The sequence below is a fragment of the Dendropsophus ebraccatus genome, chromosome 3 (genome assembly GCF_027789765.1).
Source record: "Dendropsophus ebraccatus isolate aDenEbr1 chromosome 3, aDenEbr1.pat, whole genome shotgun sequence".
NCBI classification, from domain to species: Eukaryota; Metazoa; Chordata; class Amphibia; order Anura; family Hylidae; genus Dendropsophus; species Dendropsophus ebraccatus.
Genome location: NC_091456.1, coordinates 21,782,176 through 21,808,678, shown reverse-complemented (window position 1 = coordinate 21,808,678; position 26,503 = coordinate 21,782,176). Strand labels below are relative to the sequence as shown.

General features: G+C 45.4%; 1 protein-coding gene across 3 annotated transcripts in view; it reads left to right on the top strand.

Moving 5' to 3' along the window:
• Nucleotides 1-567: 567 nt before the first annotated feature.
• SEPTIN5 (septin 5) overlaps nucleotides 568-26,503 on the top strand; it is a 60,287-nt gene continuing 34,351 nt past the window's right edge. For 2 of the 3 annotated variants that reach the window (XM_069961090.1, XM_069961089.1), the window contains exons 1-2: nucleotides 568-693; nucleotides 841-851. In XM_069961090.1, coding sequence (XP_069817191.1) covers nucleotides 651-693; nucleotides 841-851 — 54 coding nt within the window. In that variant the 5' untranslated portion in view covers nucleotides 568-650. Of the gene's footprint in view, nucleotides 694-840; nucleotides 852-15,956; nucleotides 15,979-26,503 lie in introns of those variants that run through there. The other variant, XM_069961092.1, reaches the window with a different exon arrangement.

Below are 26,503 nucleotides of genomic sequence, written 5' to 3'. Positions count from 1 at the left end.
CACCACAGTATGGAGCAGCCTATAGGACACCACAGTATGTGGCAGCCTATAGGACAGTACAGTATAGAGCAGCCTATAGGACACCACAGTATGGGGCAGCCTATAGGACACCACAGTATGGGGCAGCCTATAGGACACCACAGTATGGGGCAGCCTATAGGACACCACAGTATGGAGCAGCCTATAGGACACCACAGTATGGGGCAGCCTATAGGACACCACAGTATGGAGCAGCCTATAGGACACCACAGTATGGAGCAGCCTATAGGACACCACAGTATGGGGCAGCCTATAGGACAGTACAGTATGGGGCAGCCTATAGGACACCACAGTATGGGGCCCGGGCACACTCGGCCATTAGTAAATAGAGGAGAGCGCACATTGACACAGCAGCAGCAGCAGCACCAGGAGAGAGCAGACAGTGGGGGGAGGGGCCGGCCTGGCTACTCGCGGCACCTGATTGGCTGCCTGCTGTGGGCTGGGACAGGCTCAGCCAATGGCTGCGTCCCGTGAGCTCAGTAATGCAGCAGCAGCCTGCTCTCCTTATCCCTAGGAGTCTATTGTAAGGGCGCAGCACAAAGAAGCCAGTGCGCTGCTCGTCCCCGCATCCACACTGCCCCTCACTGGACACCATCACAGCACTGCACACCATGAGCACCAGCATCAGGTACAAGAGCAAGCTGCTCAAGACAGGTGAGGAGCTGGGGGCCCGGGGGGGTGAGGAGCTGGGGGCCCGGGGGGGTGAGGAGGGGGGAGCCGTCTGATCTCAGCCCTGACCTGTCTCTTTCCTCTCTCCCCTCTCTCTGCTGGATTCCTGCGGCCTCTCGGGTCCCCCCACAGAGGAGAAGGAGGTAAGGGCCCGCTATCTGTCTTATTGTGCATGCATAGGAGCTGAGGCTGCAGGCAGTGCCAGGGAGACATCATGGAGGGTGACAGGTAGCCAGCACATCGGGATCATGGCTCCCATCAGGGATCCTGCCAACCATGGCACCAGGGATCCTGCCAACCAGGGCACCAGGGATCCTGCCAACCATGGCACCAGGGATCCTGCCAACCAGGGCACCAGGGATCCTGCCAACCATGGCACCAGGGATCCTGCCAACCAGGGCACCAGGGATCCTGCCAACCATGGCACCAGGGATCCTGCCAACCAGGGCACCAGGGATCCTGCCAACCATGGCACCAGGGATCCTGCCAACCAGGGCACCAGGGATCCTGCCAACCATGGCACCAGGGATCCTGCCAACCATGGCACCAGGGATCCTGCCAACCATGGCACCAGGGATCCTGCCAACCATGGCACCAGGGATCCTGCCAACCATGGCACCAGGGATCCTGCCAACCATGGCACCAGGGATCCTGTCAACCATGGCACCAGGGATCCTGCCAACCATAGCACCAGGGATCCTGTCAACCAGGGCACCAGAGATCCTGCCAACCATGGCACCAGGGATCCTGCCAACCATGGCACCAGGGATCCTGCCAACCATGGCACCAGGGATCCTGCCAACCAGGGCACCAGAGATCCTGCCAACCATGGCTGCTGTATAGAGCCTGCTGTATACCCTCCTGGCAGGGCTGATCACCCAGTATGGCTGTCATGTTACCCAGCATGGGGGCTGTGTGGCCTCCTTACTGCCTCCCTGGTATATATATATATAAATATATGGACATATTGGATGAGCGAGGGAAGAAGATGGCATCTGGAGGAGGATTTAACCCGTTCATCATCTGTTAGGGGAGGGAAGATAGACTGGGAGGGATCCCAGTATTCCAAGGATCACCCATCCTTATATACAGCAGACATGTATCTCCCCATCCCTATATACAGCAGAGATGTATCTCCTCATCCTTATATACAGTAGACGTGTATCTCCTCATCCTTATATACAGCAGACTTGTATCTCCTCATCCTTATATACAGCAGAGATGTATCTCCTCATCCTTATATACAGCAGACGTGTATCTCCTCATCCTTATATACAGCAGAGATGTATCTCCTCATCCTTATATACAGCAGAGATGTATCTCCTCATCCTTATATACAGCAGACGTGTATCTCCTCATCCTTATATACAGCAGACGTGTATCTCCTCATCCTTATATACAGCAGACATGTATATCCCCATCCTTATATACAGCAGAGATGTATCTCCTCATCCTTATATACAGCAGAGATGTATCTCCTCATCCTTATATACAGCAGAGATGTATCTCCTCATCCTTATATACAGCAGAGATGTATCTCCTCATCCTTATATACAGCAGAGATGTATCTCCTCATCCTTATATACAGCAGAGATGTATCTCCTCATCCTTATATACAGCAGACATGTATCTCCTCATCCTTATATACAGCAGACATGGATCTCATCCCTATATACAAGCAACCAATAATATATGTATGCCATCCTGACACAGGACTGACAGTAATAAATGTATGTCATCTCTATATACAGAACAGCCAATAATACATGTATGCTATCCTTATATACAGGACACCAGAAATAAATGTATGCCATCCCTATATACAGAACAGCCAATAATACAAAGGTCTCACCCTTACTGATGGCTGTAATAATGGTATGCATGTTCAGCTATCCTCTGCAATATACTCCACACACTTCTGTATATACCTCCAGCCCTTATAATAACAATAATATCTGCATCTGTGATATATATTCTAGAAACAGCATTGTGCAGTATACAACCGGCAGTAACTGCAGCCCCCTAATGCCTGTATCCCATTCCTAGTAATATACGACTGTAGACCCTGTAGTAGTGTTTGCACTGATAGAAGTGTATGGTGCACTCTCCTGGGACCCTGTAGTAGTGTTTGCACTGATAGAAGTGTATGGTGCACTCTCCTGGGACCCTGTAGTAGTGTTTGCACTGATAGAACTGTATGGTGCACTCTCCTGGGACCCTGTAGTAGTGTTTGCACTGATAGAACTGTATGGTGCACTCTCCTGGGACCCTGTAGTAGTGTTTGCACTGATAGAACTGTATGGTGCACTCTCCTGGGATCCTGCAGTAGTATTTGCACTGATAGAAGTGTATGGTGCACTCTCCTGGGACCCTGTAGTAGTGTACAGGTGGTGTATGGCCTGAACCCTAATACGATGCACGTGGAGAGCAGAATTGCCAGACCATTTATCATTTGCAGGAATGTGGGCCCTGGAGCTATATCACTCACTGAATATATTATAGATAGGGTCACAACTGGGTGATGGGTGCTAAACCCCCTGTAGCAAAGTCATGTTATATCGGTAACCGAGACGTGTGATATGTGTAGCCTGCGGTATGATGGTAATGATCTATTTTATTATCTCTATGAAGTCCTTACATCAGCCTTGTTTGTCGTTTTCCTTTATTTCATGAATAGCTTTTTTTTTTTTTTGGTCCAAGGGCGACATTGTCAGAGTTCTAGTTCAAAGAGCTGCAATACAACGAATGTGGCTTAAAATAAAACTATTCAGCTTATAGTGCCAGCTAATGCTGTACCTAGTCTTCTCTATACACCTATACATGCCAGCTAACACTGTACCCAGTCCTCCCTATACACCTATACATGCCAGCTAACACTGTACCCAGTCCTCCCTATACACCTATACATGCCAGCTAATACTGTACCCAGTCCTCCCTATACATGCCAGCTAATGCTGTACCCAGTCCTCCCTATACACCTATACATGCCAGCTAATGCTGTACCCAGTCCTCCCTATACACCTATACATGCCAGCTAACACTGTACCCAGTCCTCCCTATACATCTATACATGCCAGCTAATGCTGTACCCAGTCCTCCCTATACACCTATACATGCCAGCTAATACTGTACTCAGTCCTCCCTATACATGCCATCTAATGCTGTACCCAGTCCTCCCTATACACCTATACATGCCATCTAACGGTGTACCCAGTCCTCCCTATACACCTATACATGCCATCTAACGCTGTACTCAGTCCTCCCTATACACCTATATATGCCAGCTAATGCTGTACCCAGTCCTCCCTATACACCTATATATGCCAGCTAATACTGTACCCAGTCCTCCCTACATGCCAGCTAATACTGTACCCAGTCCTCCCTATACACCTATACATGCCATCTAATGCTGTACCCAGTCCTCCCTATACACCTATACATGCCAGCTAATACTATGCCCAGTCCTCCCTATACACCTATATATGCCAGCTAATACTGTACCCAGTCCTCCCTATACACCTATACATGCCAGCTAAAACTGTGCCCAGTCCTCCCTATACACCTATACATGCCAGCTAATACTGTACCCAGTCCTCCCTATACACCTATACATGCCAGCTAACACTGTACCCAGTCCTCCCTATACATGCCAGCTAATGCTGTACCCAGTCCTCCCTATACACCTATACATGCCATCTAACGGTGTACCCAGTCCTCCCTATACACCTATACATGCCAGCTAATGCTGTACCCAGTCCTCCCTATACATCTATACATGCCAGCTAATGCTGTACCCAGTCCTCCCTATATATGCTAGCTAATACTGTACCCAGTCCTCCCTATACGTGCCAGCTAATGCTGTACCCAGTCCTCCCTTTACACCTATACATGCCAGCTATTACTGTACCCAGTCCTTCCTATACACCTATATATGCCAGCTAATGCTGTACCCAGTCCTCCCTATACACCTATACATGCCAGCTAATACTGTACCCAGTCCTCCCTATACATGCCAGCTAATACTGTACCCAGTCCTCCCTATACACCTATACATGCCAGCTAACGCTGTACCCAGTCCTCCCTATACACCTATACATGCCAGCTAATACTGTACCCAGTCCTCCCTATATCATTATGATCACTGTTATCTGGGACCAATCCCAGCACAGATTTTATCCTTTGGTAAAATGAAAGCTGAGCGTTGATTGGTTGCTGTGTGATCCTCCTCATACACATGCACCTTCATGTGATCTCTATGGGGAGGGTTAAGCAGCAGCCAGACTGCTTATCTCTCTGTGAACAAGGGGGCAGAATTTCTATCACTCCCAGCCCATACATACAAACCTGCTGATAGGTACTGGTAGCTGGATAGGTAATGATTCCGATGCTGCTCTTCTTATTTTTCTCCTCGACGCTCTTTTCCAATAAATGTGCAAATGAACCCGTTTAGAGCCAAGGCGGAGATGGAGAGAACAGCACACACACAGCTTTCTATGTCTTCAGCAGAAAGCAGCAGCTCAGAACTGGGGGAAGGAGACTGAAAAGATAATAACAAATATGGAGTGAATTGGAAAAGGAAAAGGGGTATTTACCTCACCAGAATACCCCTTTAAATCTTACTTATGATGTTCAACTCCCACCAGATGGAGAGATGCCTTCCATGCTAGGTGGCAAATAGAAATGGGCTATTGGTGTAAAGTGAAACTGGCTCAGTTGCCCCTAGCAACCAATCAGATTCCACCTTTAATTTCCCAAAGAGTCTGCGAGGAATAAAAGGTGAAATCTGATTGGTTGCTAGGGGCAACTGAGCCAGTTTCACTGCACACCATGTTTGATAAATCTTCCCAAGGGTGCGTTCACACGTACAGGATCTGCAGCAGATTTGATGGCGCAGATTTGAAGTTGCAGATTAAATGCAAAGTAACTGTGGGCCATGAAATCTGCTGCAGATCCTGTACGTATGAACCTAAAGGTGTTTTATATTTTTTATTTTTTTATGGGCTTCTCTAAAAAATAAAAAAATAAAAATAAAAATACTTGTGAAAGTTTATAAAATCCTGCTGTTTTTCAGAAAAATACCTACAAATGTGTGTGAAGGAGGCCGTGTAGTACTTTATTTATAGAGAAAGACAGGTGAGAAGGTCAAAACTGGCAGCCGGTGCCATGACCACCATTGTTGAGAGGTTAAAGAGCCATCAGAAAGTAAATATAGGTCGTGCTGTATGTCGGACGGCAGATTCACTGGTAAAGATTTACTACTGTGAATGCCGTCCCATTCAGAGCCACTGGTGACTGGTCGTATTATGGATGAGTTGCCCAGCTTGGGAACATAGAACTTGCAGCCCTTGATAGAACCAACACTGTATAGCTGAACACATTATATCAGTGCAGGGTATTATAAGCGATCCATATTATTGTTGAATTAAAAAAAAAAATTGCGGATTGTGCTTGAGAAACTACATTGAGTCAATGGGACAGGTGGAACTGTAAGCGGAACCCGTCACGCAGACTCCGCTTGAAATCCCTTGCTTAATTTGGTAGTGTGCACACATATGATGATCATATGCGTTTTAGTTTCATTGTGTTACTGCTTGTGTAAACACAGTCTTATATGTCTTAAAGGGAACCTGTCATCATGAAAATACTACCTAATCTATCGGCATCATGTTATAGAGCAGAAGGAGCTGAGCAGATTAATATATATCTTTATGGTAAAGATTCAGTATAACTTGTAATTTTTTGATTGAAATCTCTGATGTTTCCATGCTAAAGAGTCCAGTCCATTGAGTGACTCCGCCCACTGGACTCCTTACACACAATGAGCAGGGATTTCAATCAACATGTAACAAGTTATACTGAATCTTTTCCCACAAACATATATATCAATCCGCTCAGCTCCTCCTGCTCTATAACATGGTGGTGATAGATTAGATAGCATTGTCTTGGTCACAGGTTCCCTTTAAACTTTGTATTTTTACAGTCAACTTTGTACTCACCTAATAGGTTCAAGAAATGTTGTTATAGCATTTTTCTATATTATCTGTACCCTTGTTTATATCCTTATTTCCCAGTTGTCTTATTCCAGGGGTAGGGAACCTTGGCTCTGCGGCTGTTGCAAAAATACAACTCCGGTCATGCCTGGACAGCCAAAGCTTTAGCTTTGGCTGTCCAGGCGTGATGGGAGTTGTAGTTTTGTAACAGCTGGAGAGCCAAGGTTCCCTACCCCTGCCTTATTCCTATTGACATATAATGGAAATCCACGGGGATTCCGTCACTCATACCCGCTCACGGCAGCGGGCATCTCCGTCCGTGCCATAGACTCCATTCTATGCACTTAGGACTGATGGCGGAATCCGCCTGTGCATAGATTGAAGTATACGGCATGGGTGGAGATGCGCGCAGCCGCAAGCCGGTACGAGAGACGGAATCCGCCGGAACCTCGCCGCGCGGATTCCGTAGTGTGAACCTACCCTTAGAGTTAAAGGATTTGTCTACATTGAATGCCTTAGGACTGTATTACCCACCAAGGTTAGATGGGGTCTGGTCTAGAAAACAGCAAAAGAAGTTTCCTCTACAGTAATTATGTAGGGAAAAAATTGTCAGAAGTGTCATGGAATTATATATATAAATTTATATATCCCTTTATAGCCTTATAAATAAGATTTACTAGATGCACTGAAGCTCAGTGATTTATAATAGGTGTGGTGCCCCAGACTTCTCCAGCACCCCTGCCCTCCTGTCTATACTGGCAGAACAGGCCGGGAGGGCGCTCCATAGACCCATTAGGGATGCCCGGATGGTTCTGTAAGTAAATAATTGACAGAATAGAAGGCGTTTTAGAATAAGCCTTGTTTGTAGCTGTCAGTTCAGCAGCCTTGTTATCATTGGATGTGTTACACCTTTCCTAGTCTTTGATGGGTCCGAGCGACTGTTCCTGATTATCCAGCCGGCGCTCGCTGTTTATCTGGCACCGCTGTATTACTCAACTGCTTATTCCTTTGTTATGTCCTGAGAACGGCCGGATAACACCTAGAAAGCTGTGCTGGGGCATGTAGTGGAGGCCTGGCTGCTGTATGGATCACATACGTATTTTTAGTATCAGAATTATAAGCAAAAGGTTGTATATTTGTAATTAGATGATACAGCCCTAGGCTATGTTCATACAACGTATGAGACCGGCCATTCTGTGACCCTGCCGGGTCATGGAACGTCCGGTCTCTGAAAAGATCATTGCAGCGGATGATCTTTGCAGCAGCAGAGTTCTGATGCAGGCGCATCTCTGCGCGGCCACATCAGTACTCCCCACTGCACACTATGGAGCGAGCGCCCGGAGCCGCTCGCTCCATAGTGTGCACTGAAAGGGTTTTCTATGGACACTATTCACTGAATAGGGGCCGCAGAAAACTGACATGTCTGTTGCTTGCAGCGCCGCTAGGGATCCCGGCTGGAGCGTATACCATGTGTATACTCTACAGCCGCGATCCCATAGACAGCAAGGTAACGTATATTTTCGTAATATTCACGGCCGTTGTACAACGGCTGTGGTTTTACGAAAATACGTTGTGTGAACATAGCCTTACATTGTTATACTGTTATTATATACTGTTAAAAGTGGTTATCCAGCAAAAATTCTTTTTTTTTCAAATCAACTGGTTTCAGATATTTATACAGATTTGTAATTTACTTTTATTTTTAAAAAAAAAACTATTCTTCCCATACTTATCAACTGCTGTATGCCCTGCAGGAAATGTTGTTTTCTTTTAACTCTGACATCTGAGACAGGAACTGTTCAGAGCAGGAGAGGTTTTCTATGGGAATTTGTTGCTGCTCTGGACAGTTCCTGACATGGACAGAGGTGGCAGCAGAGAGCACTGTGTCAGACTGGAAAGAATACACCACTTCCTGCAGGATATACAGCAGCTGATAAGAACTGGAAGACTGCAGAGTTTTAAAAAGAAGTAAATTACAAATCTATATAATTTTCTGAAACCGGTTGATTTGAAAGAAAAAGATTTTGGCTGGACAACCCCTTTAAATGCTTTGATTATGCCCAGATTTCTTTTTGTAGAACTCGTATATAGTAGTGTACTAGTAGGACTGATAGTTCTTGTTTTGTGCGAATTAAAAGATTCTTTTAACATATGGTAAAAAGCTTATGTACTTCTTTAAAGGATTTAAAGGATTACTCCCATCCTGTAAAGTCAGAGCATATTGCCAGGATATGCCATCACTTTATGATCTTGGGGGTTCGACCTTTGGGACCCCACTAATCCTGAGAAGGAAGGGACAGTGATTGATTTAATTCTGTATCCCCTTGTAAATTCTTCCTGCGCAGCAGCGCTCCTGGTCACATGGCTATCCCCATTCACTTATACACTCAGCAGCCACTTTATTAGGTACACCATGCTAGTAACGGGTTGGACCCCCTTTTGCCTTCAGAACTGCCTCAATTCTTAGTGGCATAGATACAACAAGGTGCTGGAAGCTTCCTCAGAGATTTTGGTCCATATTGACATGATGGCATCACACAGTTGCCGCAGATTTGTCGGCTGCACATCCATGATGGGAATCTCCCGTTCCACCACATCCCAAAGATGCTCTATTGGATTGAGATCTGGTGACTGTGGAGGCCATTTGAGTACAGTGAACTCATTGTCATGTTCAAGAAACCAGTCTGAGATGATTCTAGCTTTATGACATGGCGCATTATCCTGCTGAAAGTAGCCATCAGATGTTGGGTACATTGTGGTCATAAAGGGATGGACATGGTCAGCAACAATACTCAGGTAGGCTGTGGCGTTGCAACGATGCTCAATTGGTACCAAGGGGCCCAAAGAGTGCCAAGAAAATATTCCCCACACCATGACACCACCACCACCAGCGTGAACCGTTGATACAAGGCAGGATGGATCCATGCTTTCATGTTGTTGACGCCAAATTCTGACCCTACCATCCGAATGTCGCAGCAGAAATCGAGACTCATCAGATCAGGCAACGTTTTTCCAATCTTCTACTGTCCAATTTCGATGAGCTTGTGCAAATTGTAGCCTCAGTTTCCTGTTCTTAGCTGAAAGGAGTGGCACCCGGTGTGGTCTTCTGCTGCTGTAGCCCATGTGCCTCAAAGTTGGAGGTACTGTGCGTTCAGAGATGCTCTTCTGCCTACCTTGGTTGTAACGGTTGGCTATTTGAGTCACTGTTGCCTTTCTATCAGCTCGAACCAGTCTGCCCATTCTCCTCTGACCTCTGGCATCAACAAGGCATTTCCGCCCACAGAACTGACGCTCACTGGATGTTTTTTTCTTTTTCGGACCATTCTCTGTAAACCCTAGAGATGGTTGTGCGTGAAAATCCCAATAGATCAGCAGTTTCTGAAATACTCAGACCAGCCCTTCTGGCACCAACAACCATGCCACGTTCAAAGGCCCTCAAATCACCTTTCTTCCCCATACTGATGCTCGGTTGGAACTGCAGGAGATTGTCTTGACCATGTCTACATGCCTAAATGCATTGAGTTGCCGCCATGTGATTGGCTGATTAGAAATTAAGTGGTAACGTGCAGTTGGGCAGGTGTACCTAATAAAGTGGCCGGTGAGTGTATGTATGTATGTGTGCTCACATTGTGGTGTCTTACTCAAGATATTGGTGATCTTGCATGGGCATTGCTTCTTCTTGTATATTCATGGATAGAGATGAGCGCAAGTCAGTGGCTGAAGAAGTTGGGTGCAGCCCTAGGGAGTCTTGGAATACAGGGGCGCAGTCATAGGTCATAGGCTGTGCACAGTATAGGGCCCATATTTTCTATGGGCCAATGGCCATGGATTTCATAGGACATGTCATTATATGGTTCGGGCTCCGATACTTGAGTCCCATATTGAGTGCACAGTACATGTGTGTGGGCGGCTCAGGGATGACACTCCATAGACCATCCATGCCAACGGATAAATGGTTTGGTGCGACCACTATGGTCGTAGGCAGGAGGCCATATCATGAGCTGTGTCTTTTATTGCAACTCGTCCTCATTAAAGTCAATTGAGCTGACCTTCTCTTCCAATTGCCCCACTAGGCCAAGTGTGGTCTTGAAAATAGGACAGACCCACTTTTTTTTTATTATGGACAATCCCTTTAACATAATGTGAAGCCTGTTTGGTGAAGAGACTGATGTGAAGGTTCTATAGCTTCCTACAGGATTGAAGTCTAGAGGTCACCATACACTTTAGACTTTTGATGGCCATACCTGCTGCTTCTGCCATCAGTATACTGTGTATGGGGCTCTCCTGACCATCCACTGAGAGATGATGTCGGTGGAGAAAATCACCGCCCGTCCCTTTTGTTTTGGAAGAGATAAGCCGCGGCCACAGCTCTCTCGCTGCAGCTTACCCTCCCATTGGCGTACAGGCTCTGACCCATAATGCTGGTTTTACGTGCCTGTAATGCAGCTGCATTATAAGTTATTTATTTTAGAGGTAACTCCTTTCGTGGTTCTTCGGAACCAAACGTCCATTGGAACCAAACACCTAAGAGTTCTATGCAAATCCCATATACAACCGGACCTTTTCATGCTCCTTCTTGGACATATGAGATTAGGCACGTTTTTTACAGAGCTAAAAAAAAAGTCTACTACATGAAACTGTATCCAATAGTGTGTGGCAGGTGTGAAAGGAGCCTTAGGGGATGTGTCTATAGATAACAGATTGAAAAAGTGGAAAGGTACAAAGTGAAGTCTGTTTGACACTGTCTCCCAAAACAGGGGGAGGTATACAGAATGGGGGCTACCAGCAGGGGGTTGATGTATACAGTATAGGAGAACAGCTACAGAGGGGTAGGGAGGTATACAGTATGGGGAGTACCTGTAGAGAGTCTAGGGAGGGGGAATGGGGGAAAAGCTACAGAGGGGTAGGGAGGTATACAGTATGGGGACTACCTTCAGAGGGGCGATGTATACAGTATGGGGGCTATCTGAAGAGGGGGGATGTATACAGTATGGGGGCTATCTGCAGAGGGGGGATGTATACAGTATGGGGGAACAGCTAAAAAAAGAGTGAGGAAGGTATATAGTATGGAAGGCCTTATAGCAGAGGGAGGATGTATGCAGTATGGGGACTACCTGCAGAGAGGAGATGTATACAGTATGGGGACTACCTGCAGAGAGGAGATGTATACAGTATGGGGACTACCTGCAGAGAGGAGATGTATACAGTATGGGGACTACCTGCAGAGGGGGGATGTATACAGTATGGGGACTACCTGCAGAGAGGAGATGTATACAGTATGGGGACTACCTGCAGAGAGGAGATGTATACAGTATGTGGACTACCTGCAGAGAGGAGATGTATACAGTATGGGGACTACCTGCAGAGAGGAGATGTATACAGTATGGGGACTACCTGCAGAGAGGAGATGTATACAGTATGGGAGAAGAACTACAGGGGGGAGGATTATATAGTATGAAGGCCTAACTACAGGGGGACTTACAGTATAGAGGCTAACTACCTTATAGAGTGGGGCTATTGTATAGGGGCATACTGTGTTTCCCTGAAAATAAGCCCTAGCCATTTTTCAGAGAAAGGCCCTGTCTTACTTTTGGAAAACCACAGTAGTTGTAACCCCAGACAACCACCAGGTGTGGCACTGTTTTTAAAAGAAGGCAGCCATGTTTTTTTTTCTAATACCTGCATAACATAAGCATAAGCAAAAAGGAGGTGTATTGGAAGAGCAGCCAACATTAAAGACAATAAGTAAGAATGACACAGAGAATGGTCTGCATTATCTAAAATCAGATTATCACACCCCTTACTATATATAAGAGTACCATGATGAAGCATAGTAGTCACGGTGTCAAATGTGAAAAGTTTATGGCTATGAGCAGAGGTGATGTCAGGTATGAGATGTGGAGTATGCGATTCCAGAGCAACCTGCCTAGCAGCTAAATCTTACTGGAAGTTATTTTCAGAACTCGACCGACTTGATAAGTTTTTGCTTTGTCATACGTTTACAGTGCAGATGTTCCCACAATCCTGGGACTTTATTATTGCTCTTTTGACAGTCGCTGGAGGGCTCCCCGTCACCCAAGTAGTGACATGTCGAGTGCATATTGTTTCAGTAAAGATGTAAAGTAACACCGGTAGCTTACTACTCCTTGTTCCACTAAAGACTAATCTGCAATTGCAATGAATTATTTGTACCATCATGTATTATTTAAAATTCCTTAAGAATTGCAAGGAGTCTCCTGGCTGGACAGTGGTGGCTCGTATTTCAGGTTCTCCACGACTAGTCGCTCCCAGTGATCTTCCTGCAGTTCATATATATAATCAGTAGTTAGACATAGTAATTACAAGTGCACCTATCGAGGCCATCATCAGAATTTTTTTGCCCCATAAAATATTGGTCACGGCCGTAGACCATAACCTATCATGGACTATTGGGAAAGCTCCTGAAAGGTTACCTTCAGTTATGTAACCGACTGCCTCTCCTGCTAAGGCCTTATTCACACCTTCTGTAAATTTGTCAGACAAATTAAGGGCCCGTTGATTTCTATTGGGTTGTTCACACTATCCGTAGTTTTACGGATCCACAATTTATTCTGCAAAAAAAATCGGACATGTCCTAGTGCGGACTGTCATTGCAAAACAGTTAGTCAAGAGAAGTTCATAGGATCTGCATTTTTTGTGGACGTTCCGGTTGTTACATCCGTAATATCCACAAAAAATACGGATCACCTTCTATTAACTTTAAAAATTTTTGCACAAAAAAAAAAAAATACTGATTGCAAATGCATTATGGATGAATTTTTTGCAGATTGCGGACAACGGTTGTGAACATATTATGCAGTCTTGAAAGATCACTGAACATGTACATGAGGTCTATGGCTATGTTCACACACCGTATATTTTTATAAAACCATGTCCGTTGTACAACGGCCGTGATTAATACGTAAATATACGTCCATTGCTGCCTAGGAATACCGTCCAGGATCTCTCAAGGCGCCGCAAACAACTGACATGTCAGTTTTCTGCGCCTGCTATTCATTGAATAGCGACCGCAGAAATCCATGTCTGTGCACACTATGGAGCGAGCAGCTCTGGCCGCTCGCTCCATAGTGTGCTGTGGGGAGTTCTGATGCGGGCACACAGCTGCGCCCGCATCAGAACACTGCGGCCGAAAAGATCATCCTACCGGTACTGCAGTACCAACCGGGATGATCTTTTCAGAGACTGGCCGTTCCGTGACCAAGCCGTGTCTTACAGCATGTGATCATGGCCCTAGGTCTCATTCACACATCCATAGTTTGGTCTGTGACCACGGACTGCACTACGAATGTGCAGCAGAAGTGCTCCTGTCTAGAATATAGCAATCTGTGCCACAAATTCAGGTCCGAACTAGGCACAGATGTTGCACAGATCACGTACGGACATGTGAACAGGGCTAGTGAAACCTATTGTTAAATAGAAGAGCCAGGCACTCACCATTAAGTTGGCTTATTTATTAAAGTACAACATGTATAGGTTTACAGCCCTTTTTGCCAGAGAAGCTGATAAAGGCCATGTTTGGCTGAAATGCGTACTTGCTGTAAACCTACCCATGCTGCACCTAAATAAATGAGCAAACATATTGGTGAGTGCCTGGCTCTTCTATTTACCTGTTACTGAACCCATCCACCACCTACCCTCAGACTGCCATCCTTCCACTTCCACATTAAAATCTATTGGTCCTATGTTCTGTCTGCAATTGAGGACAAGACCACAGATGTGCGAATAAAGTACACAGACTGCAGGAGATGTGGCCATTAGAGCCGATAGTCTGACATCTGTATAATCTCACCCTTTTCTAAGGCTGTGTGCCCATGCAGTTTTTCCCTCGTGTACAGATCAGAAAAAGGGGTCTTCACATATTTTTTTTTTATCAAATTCGTACATATATTTTTTTTTACATTTTTTTCTTTTCCATATACAGGGTACAATAATGGTACTTACAGGATACATAGTACAAATACATTGTAATAAGTACACAGGCAAACAGTGAGCATAACAAAAGTCATTCTAAAACATGTGCCACATTTACTATCCAAAACAAGAGTCCGTGGAGCCTCGGTTGTGAGTCTCAAAACACGGGCCGGCCAGATATCTCTAGCCTATTGCCACAGGGTGCCTCCATGATGGGGAGAGCACCACACCACCCTGATAGGTAGCTCTTTAAGTCCCACTCGGTTGCGAGTATTGGAACATAAATAGGAAAACAACAGGGTGGCCCCTTTTTGTCAATGTCTAACTCAAGGTGCGAGTATTGCGATCATGACAAGGTCTTGCCAAAGCAGGCATCCATCCAATTAAATTTTTCAGTCGAGACTCTTTATTGAGTACTTCATTGGAATTTTTCACTGATCTCCTTGAGTTCAGTGATTACTGTGTTTTGTTGGTTGATTTGTCATTGCCCAAACCAGCCAGAATCCTGCTCCACACTGATGAGGGGCAAATACCCGAAATGGCTGTCTGTGGATGGAAGCCTGCCTTGGCAAGTTCTTGTCATGATCGCAATACTCGCACCTTGAGTTAGACATTGACAAAAAGGGGCCACCCTGTCGTTTCCCTATTCATGTTCCAATACTCGCAACCGAGTGGGACTTAAGAGGCTACCTATCAGGGTGGTGTGGTGCTCTCCCCGGGGCAACAGGCTACAGATATCTGGCTATCCCGTGCTTTGAGACTCACAACCGAGGCTCCACGGACTCTTGTTTTGCATATTAAAAATTTTGGGGGCATCAGTGGAGACTATTGATCGAGTACTTCATTGGAATTTTTTCGCTGATCTCAAGTTCAGTGATTACTGTGTTTTGTTGCCATATTTACTATCCTAGCTTATCTAGTCTGATGGGGATGAAGAGTCGGGGACCCCCCACGTATTCTGAGAAGAGACAATCTCTTTAACTTTCTCAGACTTTGATATATATATATGATGTAGATATGTTATTCACTATCATATCTGTAGTGTGAGCGTGAGATATTACATTACTCATTGTAGTCTAAGACGAAGATGACTGGCGCATAGTTATATAGTGTTCACATAAACACGATAAGGAAACATGTACTTGTACCCAGATGTTTTGCATTCCGGAAAGAAAGTAGAACGCTGGAATACATGGTGTGTTGTGCTGGTATGATAACAATGTATGCAGCATCAGGGCAGAGCCCGTGTAGGAGGGAGAGTATATGCGAGGTGAAGGGGAGTACATACACTGGGAGAGGAGGCTTCATCCAAGTCTGTGCTTAGATGGAGGTAATTATTTACATCTGTTCTTTGTAGATTATCACATCTATAATACAGTTCCATATCCTCAGTCCTCAGCCTCCATCGGGTGCGGAAAATGACAGCTGTCGTTTTGGCCATTGAAATGAATCAGACCCACGCCTGTATGTTCACATATACATCAGGATCCCATTTTGACAGGATGCCGTTGTTGGTGGAACCCAGTGCCGACACAGGCTGCAGACGTTCCTGTGGGTAGAACAGGAAGGAGAACTTTTTATTGAAGGTGTATAAGGACTTTAAGTAGTAAAGTTGCTTTATGAGTGTTTCTAAAGTTACACATGCTTGTAAATATTATGTGTAGGTGAAATAGCATGGATACATCACTTAAAGGGAAACTTAAAGAAGAATCTAACCTGCTGTTATGTCTCTATAGCGCACAGGGAGCTGAGGATAAAGTTAGTTACCTTCATCCGTGGTGCTGTTTTAATGATATTAGGGGTTTATTTCCTATGCTAATGAGGCGTTTTGGTACACTGGGGGTAGGACTACTGCCCCCAGCGCACAGATCTACCCCAGGTGGCCTGTCGCTTCTAACGAATGTCAGCAAGGCTGGACGGCCAGGGGTGGGTTGGTGCACTGGGGGAGAGGTGGTAGTCCCGCCCCAGTGCACCAAAATACCTCATTAACATAGGAAATAAACTAAGATCATGAAAACAGCACCAACGATGAAACTTACCTTCATCCTCAGCATCCCATCCCCAGTGCAATAAAAGGCCTCATTAATATAGGTAATAAACTGCTATATATCAAAAACGGCACAGAGGATGAAGGTAAGAGACATACCTTCATCCTCAGCTCTTCATGCGCAATAGGGATATATCAGCAGGTTAGAGTCTTCTAACCTGACGATAGTTCCCCTTTAACAAAATAACCAGAATAACCATAAGGGCCAGTTCATTCGCAGTAAAATTGGCAGAATTATCTGCCGCTGAATCCTGCCGGCCTCAGTGGGACACTGTTTCTGTAGGTGGATCTGTAAAACTGGCTCAGTTGCCCCTAGCAACCAATCAGATTCCACCTTTCATTTTCCAAAGAGTCGGTGAGGAATGAAAGGTGGAATCTGGTTGCTAGCGGCAACTGAGCCAGTTTCACTTTACACCTTGTTTTATAACTCTTCCCCTTCATAACCCTATTACACATACTGTCCACCTACTTTTGGACCACCCTGTGTGTGTGTATATATATATCACCATTCTTCTGTGTCTAAGTTGGTTTGGTATTAATGGAGCAATGCCCATTACTGCCATCACAGTAATGAACGACCGCTTAAGATATAGTGGTCAACCTTACACCCAAGCCTAGGATTAGAATTAATGGCAGTCAGGGTAGCAAACCTGGGTAGATTTGAGGTCCCGAGTGATCTGTATTAACCTGCTCTCAGCTTGTCAAGCAAAGGGTGGGGAGATAGATGAGTGCTGCTAAGTTACCCAAGCGTCCCCATTATTCAGGAGATGCTGTCTAATAACATGTGCCCTAACCTGAATATGTCTGAACATGTGAGGGAATAAGAAAAACCTGATTGATCTGTGCTAGAAAACGTTCTGGACGTCCATCATAAGGTCATAATGATCACACAGCGTCATTTTTAGGCAAGAAACATCCGTTGTTAGATAATGACGGACGTAAATAATGATCATGAACATTATTGTCGGCCGTCATTGTAAAATAACATCTGTTATTTTAAAAACAGCGGCCGTTATTTTGCATAAAAAGACGTGTGAGCATAGCCTAAAAGAGTTTTCTTTGTGGACAGGAATACACCATTTTAGGAGAGCGCATTACACTAACCCCATAGGGCAGAAGTGTATTCTTCATGCCCTAGTTCCAGCATTTGGGGTAATATTTTATTATAGTTGTGAACCCTTTAAAGCGACTCTTTACTCACAATTTGTCCCCCCAAACTGCTTATACCATCGGATAGCTGCTTTTAATCCAAAATCTGTCCTGGGCAGGTGATGCAATTATTGTGCTAAAAAAAAACAACTTTTAGGTTACAAACCCACTTGGCGGGTCTGCAGCGAGTCTCCATGCTGTGTTTTTGCAGCGAGACTCGCTGCAGATCCCGGCCCTATGCTTTTAATGGCAGACAAACGTACATCCCTGCTGCGAGTTTGTCTGCAGCCCTCCCCATTAACCCCCCGGCCGCCGGAGCTGATACTTCACCTGATCCTGGCTCCGGCGGTTCCCGATGTCTTCAGCAAGCCGGAGCGGGGACCAGATGTGCCTTAACTATTCAGCACAGTTGCTAGTGATGAATGAGAGAAATCCTGATCAGGGGCATACCTAATGGGGAGGAGGGACAGAGAGTCGGTGCAAGCCTAGGGCACAGACATTCTAGGCCACACCAATTTGACACAGGGCTGCAATGTTAAAAGTTTATTAGGACAATAACTGCATCACCTGCCGAATGGACCCCAGGACAGATCTAGGATTAAAAGCAGCTATCCAATGGTACAAGTGGTTTGGGGGGGGGGCGGATCGTGGGTACAGAGTCGCTTTAATACATGAGTGGCTTTTAAGAAAGAATGATGCTGTCATTTTAATGGAATTTGTACTGTGTGCGACTTTCTTAGTAACAGAACGTAGGATTTCCTGTCCCTTGTCCTGGCATTGTTTATCCACGTATATAGATGTATAGTAATCAGCTTTTTAGGTTGTTATCCCTTAAGAATGCACGAAGTAGACATAGATTTCCTTAGCATCATTCATTCTCAATATGGCTCAGAAGTTACTATAAAAGGCAAAACCCTGCGCATTGATAAGCACGATGACGTAACCTACACTAGTGCTGTGCATAAGGAATAATGTTAGGCTGGGTTCACACTACGTTTTTGCAATCCGTTTTTTCAAAAAAAAATGATGGAAAGATGGATGATCTGTTTTTCCATTGACTTCCATTATATATTGTAGGGATCTTCCCGGGGGATGGTGTGTTTGGACACAGTTCACAGCAGACTTGGCTTTGTAAAATAAAAGCTTGGCGTTTATTTGCAGCATAAACAGTCCAGAAAACATAAATACAGCAGCACCGTGCTTTTAAGAACAAAACAAAAAGGTCTTGCCCGTCTGGGCGCTTACTTACAGGCAGGTTACCTATCTGATGCTTCAATAGGCGGTATCGCAGGGTATGAAGTGGCCCCAGCGGCGGCAGTATTCCTTGCTCCCAGGAGAACCAGCATGCAGGCTGATCACTCCTGGCTGAGAGCCAACACTGGATCCTCTGCAGGGCTTTTACCTTGTCAGGCTGATTAGGGTCAGAAACACCTGACCCCAAAACCTGACCTGGATCGGGGGGGAGGGAATGGCAAGTCCCACTACCAAAAACCTACCTGCCATTCCATGTAAGTCCAGGCCCGGCAATAATAAATAATAGCTCAGCAGCATAACACTGCTGAGCACAGATGCCTCCTGGACTCACCATCTCACGCTACGTATTAACCTGGGTGAGATGTACATCCCCTCGAGCACTTTACCAGTGACATGTCCACATATCCCCTCCCTCTTTTTCAGACCGGAGGGCTGAGCGTATTGTCCCCACAGACAGTGTACCCTTGATAAGGCGTCAGCATTTGCCTGTAATTTTCCTGGCTTGTGTTCCACCATGAAATAAAAATTTTGGAGGGACAGAAACCATCTTGTCACCCTCGCATTTTTTCTCCTTGTTTAATTTCATCCATGTTAGGGGGGCTTGGTCTGTCACTAACCTGAATTTCCTGCCTAGTAAGTAGTACCCCAGGGATTCTAGGGCCCACTTCACTGCCAGACATTCTCGCTCCACAATGGCGTAGTTTTTCTCGGCCGGGGATAGCTTCCTACTTAAGTACATCACCGGGTGCTCCTCGCCATTCACGACCTGTGAGAGGACGGCACCTAACCCTGTATTAGAGGCGTCTGTCTGTACTAGAAACTCTCGCCTAAAGTCAGGGGTAACTAGCACAGGCTGTTGGCACAAGGCAGACTTAAAGAGAACCAATCACGGCCGAAAATCAAAAAAAAATTTTCTCCTTATTGGATGTATATTGTAACTTTAAGAATATTTGTAAATATAAATCAATAATTTTTATTGCCGCGTTTTCTAATTACAGACGTTTTACTTTCCTGCCTCGCGCCGCCTCTTTTCAAAAGAGCCGGCTCGAGACAGGAAGCTCCCGTCATGCATAGAGGCAGCAGGGCTGGGCGCCGCCATCTTGATTACGTCACTTGCGTTCCACCGCTAGAACGCAAGTACTGTAATCAAGATGGCGGCGCCGGACTTGCTGCACCAAACAAGAGGATTAGGTAAAGTATAAGAAACATACTGCAAAAGCACTCTATTTATGAAGATACAGACTGCCTTTGCAGTCTGTATCTTATACTTTACCTGATCCTCTTGTTCAGTGCTGGAAGGCCGGGCGCCGCCATCTTGAATACGTCACTTGCGTTCCAGCGGTGGAACGCAAGCGACGTATTCAAGATGGCGGCGCCGGCCTTGCTGCAGGGATCAAGAGGATCAGGTAAAGTATAAGATACAGACTGCAAAGGCAGTCTGTATCTTCATAAATACACAAAATGAAGATACAGACTGCCTTTGCAGTCTGTATCTTATACTTTACCTGATTCTCTTGTTCGGTGCACGAAGGCCGGGCGCCGCCATCTTTAATACGTCACTTGCGTTCCAGCGGTGAAACGCAAAGTGACGTAATCAAGATGGCGGCGCCCGGCCTTCGTGCATCAAACAAGAGAATTGGGTAAAGGGATAAGATACAGACTGCAAAGGCAGTCTGTATCTTCATAGATAGACATAGGGAGAGATTACCTTTGATAATAGGGACAGTGATTTTTTGGTGATTGGTTCTCTTTAAGGCTTTGAAAAGCCTTCTCGGCCTCTGGAGTCCATGTCACCATTGCGGACTTCGCACCCTTTGTCAGGTCAGTTAGCGGGGCTGCAATTGAGGCAAAATTCGGTACAAACCTTCGGTAATAGCCCGTAATACCCAGGAAAGCTCTGACCTGTTTCTTTGTGAGTGGTTGAGGCCAATTCTGTATTGCCTCTTTTTTATTTAGTTGTGGTTTCACTAACCCCCTTCCAATAATGTAGCCCAAGTATTTGGCCTCCTCTAAGGCTAGTGCACACTTCTCTGCATTGATGGTTAACCCTGCATCACTTATGGCATCTAACACCGCCTGGACCTTACAGAGGTGACTTTCCCAATCCGGGCTAAAAATGACCACATCATCAAGGTAGGCAGCGGAGTAATCACGATGTGGTCGCAGAATCTCCAGCACTGGATAGGGCCTGGTCTCCTTGGCAGGGAGTCCTTTTTAGGGCCACTTAGCCACCGGGGACCACCACCAGTCTTTTGCCCTTGAGACGCCTCCTGAGCGCTCTTCCCTCTATCAGCATCCCTCCACACTCCCCCAATAGATGGAAGTCTCTTACCAGCTGACGGCACAGGTCTGGCACTCCGGGGAGGTGAAGGTGCTGCAGGAACATCACGGAGGTAGTCCTCGGTCACCTGGAACCTCTCGACAAGGTTGACAAGTTCGTCGGCACTCCTAGGGTCACCTTGTCCCACCCAGCGTTGCAGATCAGCAGGGAGTGCTCGTAGGTAGCGATCCATCACGACCCTATCTAGGATCTGGGCAGGAGTAGAAGTGTCTGGTTCCAACCACTTTCTTGCCAAATGGATCAGGTCATACATCTGGGACCTTGCTGATTTGTCCAGACTGTAGCTCCAGTTACGGACCCTCCGGGCACGGGCAGCAGCAGTAACTCCTAGTCGGGCGAGTATCTCTGCTCTTAGCCGAGGATAGTCCTTGACCTCTTGCTCACTGAGGTCATAATAGGCCTTTTGAGGTTCGCCTGTTAAATAGGGAGCAATGACTTCTGCCCACTCAGTGGAGGGTAACTTCTCTCGCTCAGCCACACGCTCAAAGACAGTTAAGTAGGCCTCAATATCGTCATCAGCAGTCATCTTTTGCAACGCTCGCTGCACAGCTCTTCTCACAGACAAAGTCTCTGGAGCAGCTACTGCCACTGGCTGTGGATTAGCACCTGCAGGCGCCTCTTGCTTTGCTATCAGGTGCTCAATCAGTTTCTGTTGTTGAGCCATCGCCTGTTCATGGCGCAGGTTAGCGTCTGCCTGAGCCTGTTGGTGCTGTCTATTAGCCTGCTGGTGTGCGGCCAATGCCTGTTCATGGTGCAGGTTAGCGGCCATCTGAGCTTGCATGAATTGCTTCATCATCTCCTCCATGTTGCTTGACTGTTTTTGGAGTGAAGCAGCAGTCTTCACCCAGGACATAAGCAGCTGTTGCCAAGTTGATGCACACCGTTGCCCCTAGCAACCGATTTGCCCGCTCCGCAGCACCAATTGTAGGGATCTTCCCGGGGGATAGTGTGTGGACACAGTTCACAGCAGACTTGGCTTTGTAAAATAACAGCTTGGCGTTTATTTGCAGCATAAACAGTCCAGAAAACATAAATACAGCAGCACCGTGCTTTTAAGAACAAAACAAAAAGGTCTTGCCCGTCTGGGCGCTTACTAACAGGCAGGTTACCTATCTGATGCTTCAATAGGCGGTATCGCAGGGTATGAAGTGGCCCCAGCGGCGGCAGTATTCCTTGCTCCCAGGAGAACCAGCATGCAGGCTGATCACTCCTGGCTGAGAGCAAACACTGGATCCTCTGCAGGGCTTTTACCTTGTCAGGCTGATTAGGGTCAGAAACACCTGACCCCAAAACCTGACCTGGATCGGGGGGGAGGGAATGGCAAGTCCCACTACCAAAAACCTACCTGCCATTCCATGTAAGTCCAGGCCCGGCAATAATAAATAATAGCTCAGCAGCATAACACTGCTGAGCACAGATGCCTCCTGGACTCACCATCTCACACTATGTATCAACCTGGGTGAGATGTACATCCCCTCGAGCACTTAACCAGTGACATGTCCACAATATATATATATATAAAACACATCAAAACGCATCAGTTTTTTTACGTACACAAAAATAAGGTCAGCTACATTTTTGTGTATGTTAAAAAAAACAGATGCAATTGGTCCGTTTTTTTTTATCATGGAACTCAATGAAAAAACGGATTCAAACAAATACATCAATTTTTCCATTTGTTTTTTGCAAAAATGGATGAAGATAAACGGATTTAAACAAATCAATTTTTCCATTTGTTTTTTGCAAAAATAGATGAAAATAAACGGATTGCATAAATGTAGTTTGAACCCAGTGCTACTTTCTCTAAGGCAGGGGTAGGGAACCTTGGCTTTCCAGCTGTTGCAAAACTACAACTCCCACCATGTCTTTACAGCAAAAGCTGTAAAAGGGTTTCTCACCATGGCAATTCTCTTCCAAATGTTACCAGCTCAAGAAACCCCGTCTATGTGTCAGAGAGAAGAGTGGTTCCAGTAAGGGCCAGTTCACACGTAGTAAAAGCGACAGAATTTTGGCGCTGAATCCAAAGTAAAAATTCCGCTCATAAAATTGCTGCATAGCCAATTTCCATTGAGTTCAATGGAAATTCCGCTCTGCAGTTCACACAGCGAAATATCCGCAGGAAACATTCCGCGGCGGATCAGCTCTCCGCCAGATGAATGGACATGTTTATTCTTCCGTTGACAGAAATCAGTGGGGCTTTGATTTTCCTCTGAGAGATTTTCAGCATGAAATCGGCGCAGAATTGACAAAAAAAAATAAAAAATCTATCTATCTATCTATCTATCTATCTATCGTAAATAGATTATAAGGGAAGCAGTCCCTTTTTCCTGTTCTTTCTGTATAGATTCTTACTGACCTAGCCCCTAGTGATTTGCCTGAATTACCCAGACTTCCTCTCTAGATCCCATGGATAGTGCAGTCACCACATCCAACAAGCTTCTCTTTCAGCTGAGTTTCTTCCTATGGTATAAGCTCACACCCACTATTTAGCGTGACCACATTACTACCGCCATTGCGCTTTGAAGCCAGCCACTTGTGTACAACATTATTAATTTGGGAAGTCATTGTTCCTTTGGAAATAAGGTGGGTCTGTGCAGTCGTCTTATACGGCACGCTGCCAAGGGGAAGTAAACATTCAGCTCTGCAGGTTCTGCATTCCTGTTGCCGCCACTTGGGGAATGCTGTGTTATTGCTATCAGAGGAATCTCCATAGAGGTTATGTGCACTGCCGCACTATCATTTGCTTTGAAGAAGTAGAAAAATAGAAAGCATTCATAGAGGCATGTCAGAAGTTTCTATAGGTGGGGGTCCGGGTGCTGAGATCCCCACAGATCACTAGAATGAATGAGATTTTATTGTTAAAATGCGTCTAAAATGAAAGCTGACTTTGCATAACATTTAAATGAGTCCCACTAATATTATTTTAGATATTAATGTTGCTTGTCTGTATATAACGAACCACTTTAAACAGAATCTGTCACTGGGTTTATGATGTTTTCAATGAAGGCAGTAAAAACTAGTGACAGAAATACTAAACAGAATGGTGCATCACTTACATTGGTCTGTTTAAGTGTTCTCCTGATATGCAGGAGAATGGGTTTTGTACCGCGCCACTCCCTCTGCCTTGCTGATTGATGGCTATCTTCCTATACATAGCATACGTATTGATAAATAACTGCGAATCAGCAGCTGGTGGGCAGAGGGAGCTGGTGCTCATGAATATTGAGGACTATTGAGCACATGCACATAATGGAGCATGTTATTGTCCATGTTAATCAGGAGGATATCCCCAAATTAGCTGTACACAATATAAGTGATACATTATACTGTTCAGCTTCTCTGTCACTAGTTTTTGTTACCCTAAGATAGGACGGTATAAACCTACTGAAAGAGTCTCTTTAAACACTGAAAATATAAATGATAATTTTATTCCTACTTGTAGCTGCTGGTCCTTTGATAGGCAACCACTGAAAAATCCAATCTTACATTTGCATCATATGAGCCCAGACATCTCCTTTGATGAGTTGCCACTAGATATGTTTGTCTCGTATTTTCAATTTATTTTAAAGGGGTACTCCAAATCTTCCAAATCAGCTGGTGTCAAAAAAATACTAGAGAGTTGTAATTTACTTATATTAAAAAAAAGTACTTCCAGTACTTATCAGCTGCTGTATATCCTGCAGGAAGTGGTGTATTCTCTCCAGTCTGACACTGCTCTCTGCTGCCACCTCTGTCCATGTCAGGAACTGTCCAGAGCAGTAACAAATCCCCATAGAAAACCTCTACTGCTCTCCAGACTGGAAAGAATACACCACTTCCTGCAGGACATACAGCAGCTGATAAGTACCGGACGACTTGATATTTTTTAATAGAAGTAAATAACAAATATCTGGAACTTTCTGGCACCAGATTTTGATACGATAAGTTGGAAGCAGGCCCAGAATTTTTTTTTTTCTGTAACCATCGTCAACCATTCAAATATAAATGACGGTTATAAACATGTTACTATAAAACTGCTATGGGGGACTTTTTGGACTAGGTCCCCGGTACTAGCTGATGAAAGTCAAGATGTTTCATCAAATGTCTTCTTCTCCCCCAACTAATGTGTCGCCCGAGCCGGCTGCATGAATGGCTTCCATACATCAGGAGTGGGGACACGCCGAGCACCTGGCTGTACTGTAAGGCGGCTTTGTGCCTGTCACTGCAGCTGCTGCTGTCATACACAGTGCCTGTCACCCACAGTCCCGGCCCTAGAATGCTCCAGTGTTACAATGTCAGCCATTCGCCAGTATATTAGTATTTAGAACAGGAGTAGGGAACCTTGGCTCTCCAGCTGTTGCAAAACTACAACTCCCATCATGCCTGGACAGCCAAAGCTAAAGCTTTGGCTGACCAGGCATGATGGGAGTTGTAGTTTTGCAACAGTCAGAGAGCCAAGGTTCCCTACTCCTGTTCTAGAATCTACTTCTGATTCCCTGCCAGAGCTACTCCTATACAACAAGCTTCACGAGATGCCACCAAGCTTGTCCTTAGGTGTGTCCATATGCTGGAGGGTAGGGTGGCCGTCGTTTATCCAAGTAACAATGTCTTCACAATTCTTCGTAATATCTAACAAGTCGGGTTACTATGATTATGGGTCATAGGGTGGATAAACACATTGTGAATATTTTATTCTACTACAAATAAGTTTAGTGCAGCATATGTATCCGTCACTATCACCGCTGCCCTGCAGTAATGGAGTGTGAGGCAGTTAAAGGGGTTGTCTAGCGAAAATATTTTTCCTTCAAATCAAGTGGTCTCAGAAAGTTATATAGATTTGTAATTTACTTCTATTAAAAAATCTCAAGTCTTCCCATACTTATTAGCTGCTGTATGTCCTGCAGGAAATGTTGTTTTATTTTTTAGTCTGACACAGTGCTCTCTGCTAACATCTCTGGCCAGGAGCAGGAGAGATTTTCTATGAGGATTTATAGAAAACTGAGATAGAGTTCCTGTCTCGGCCAGAGAGGTCAGCAGAGAGCAGTGTGTCTGACTGAAAATAAAACAACATTTCCTGCAGGACAT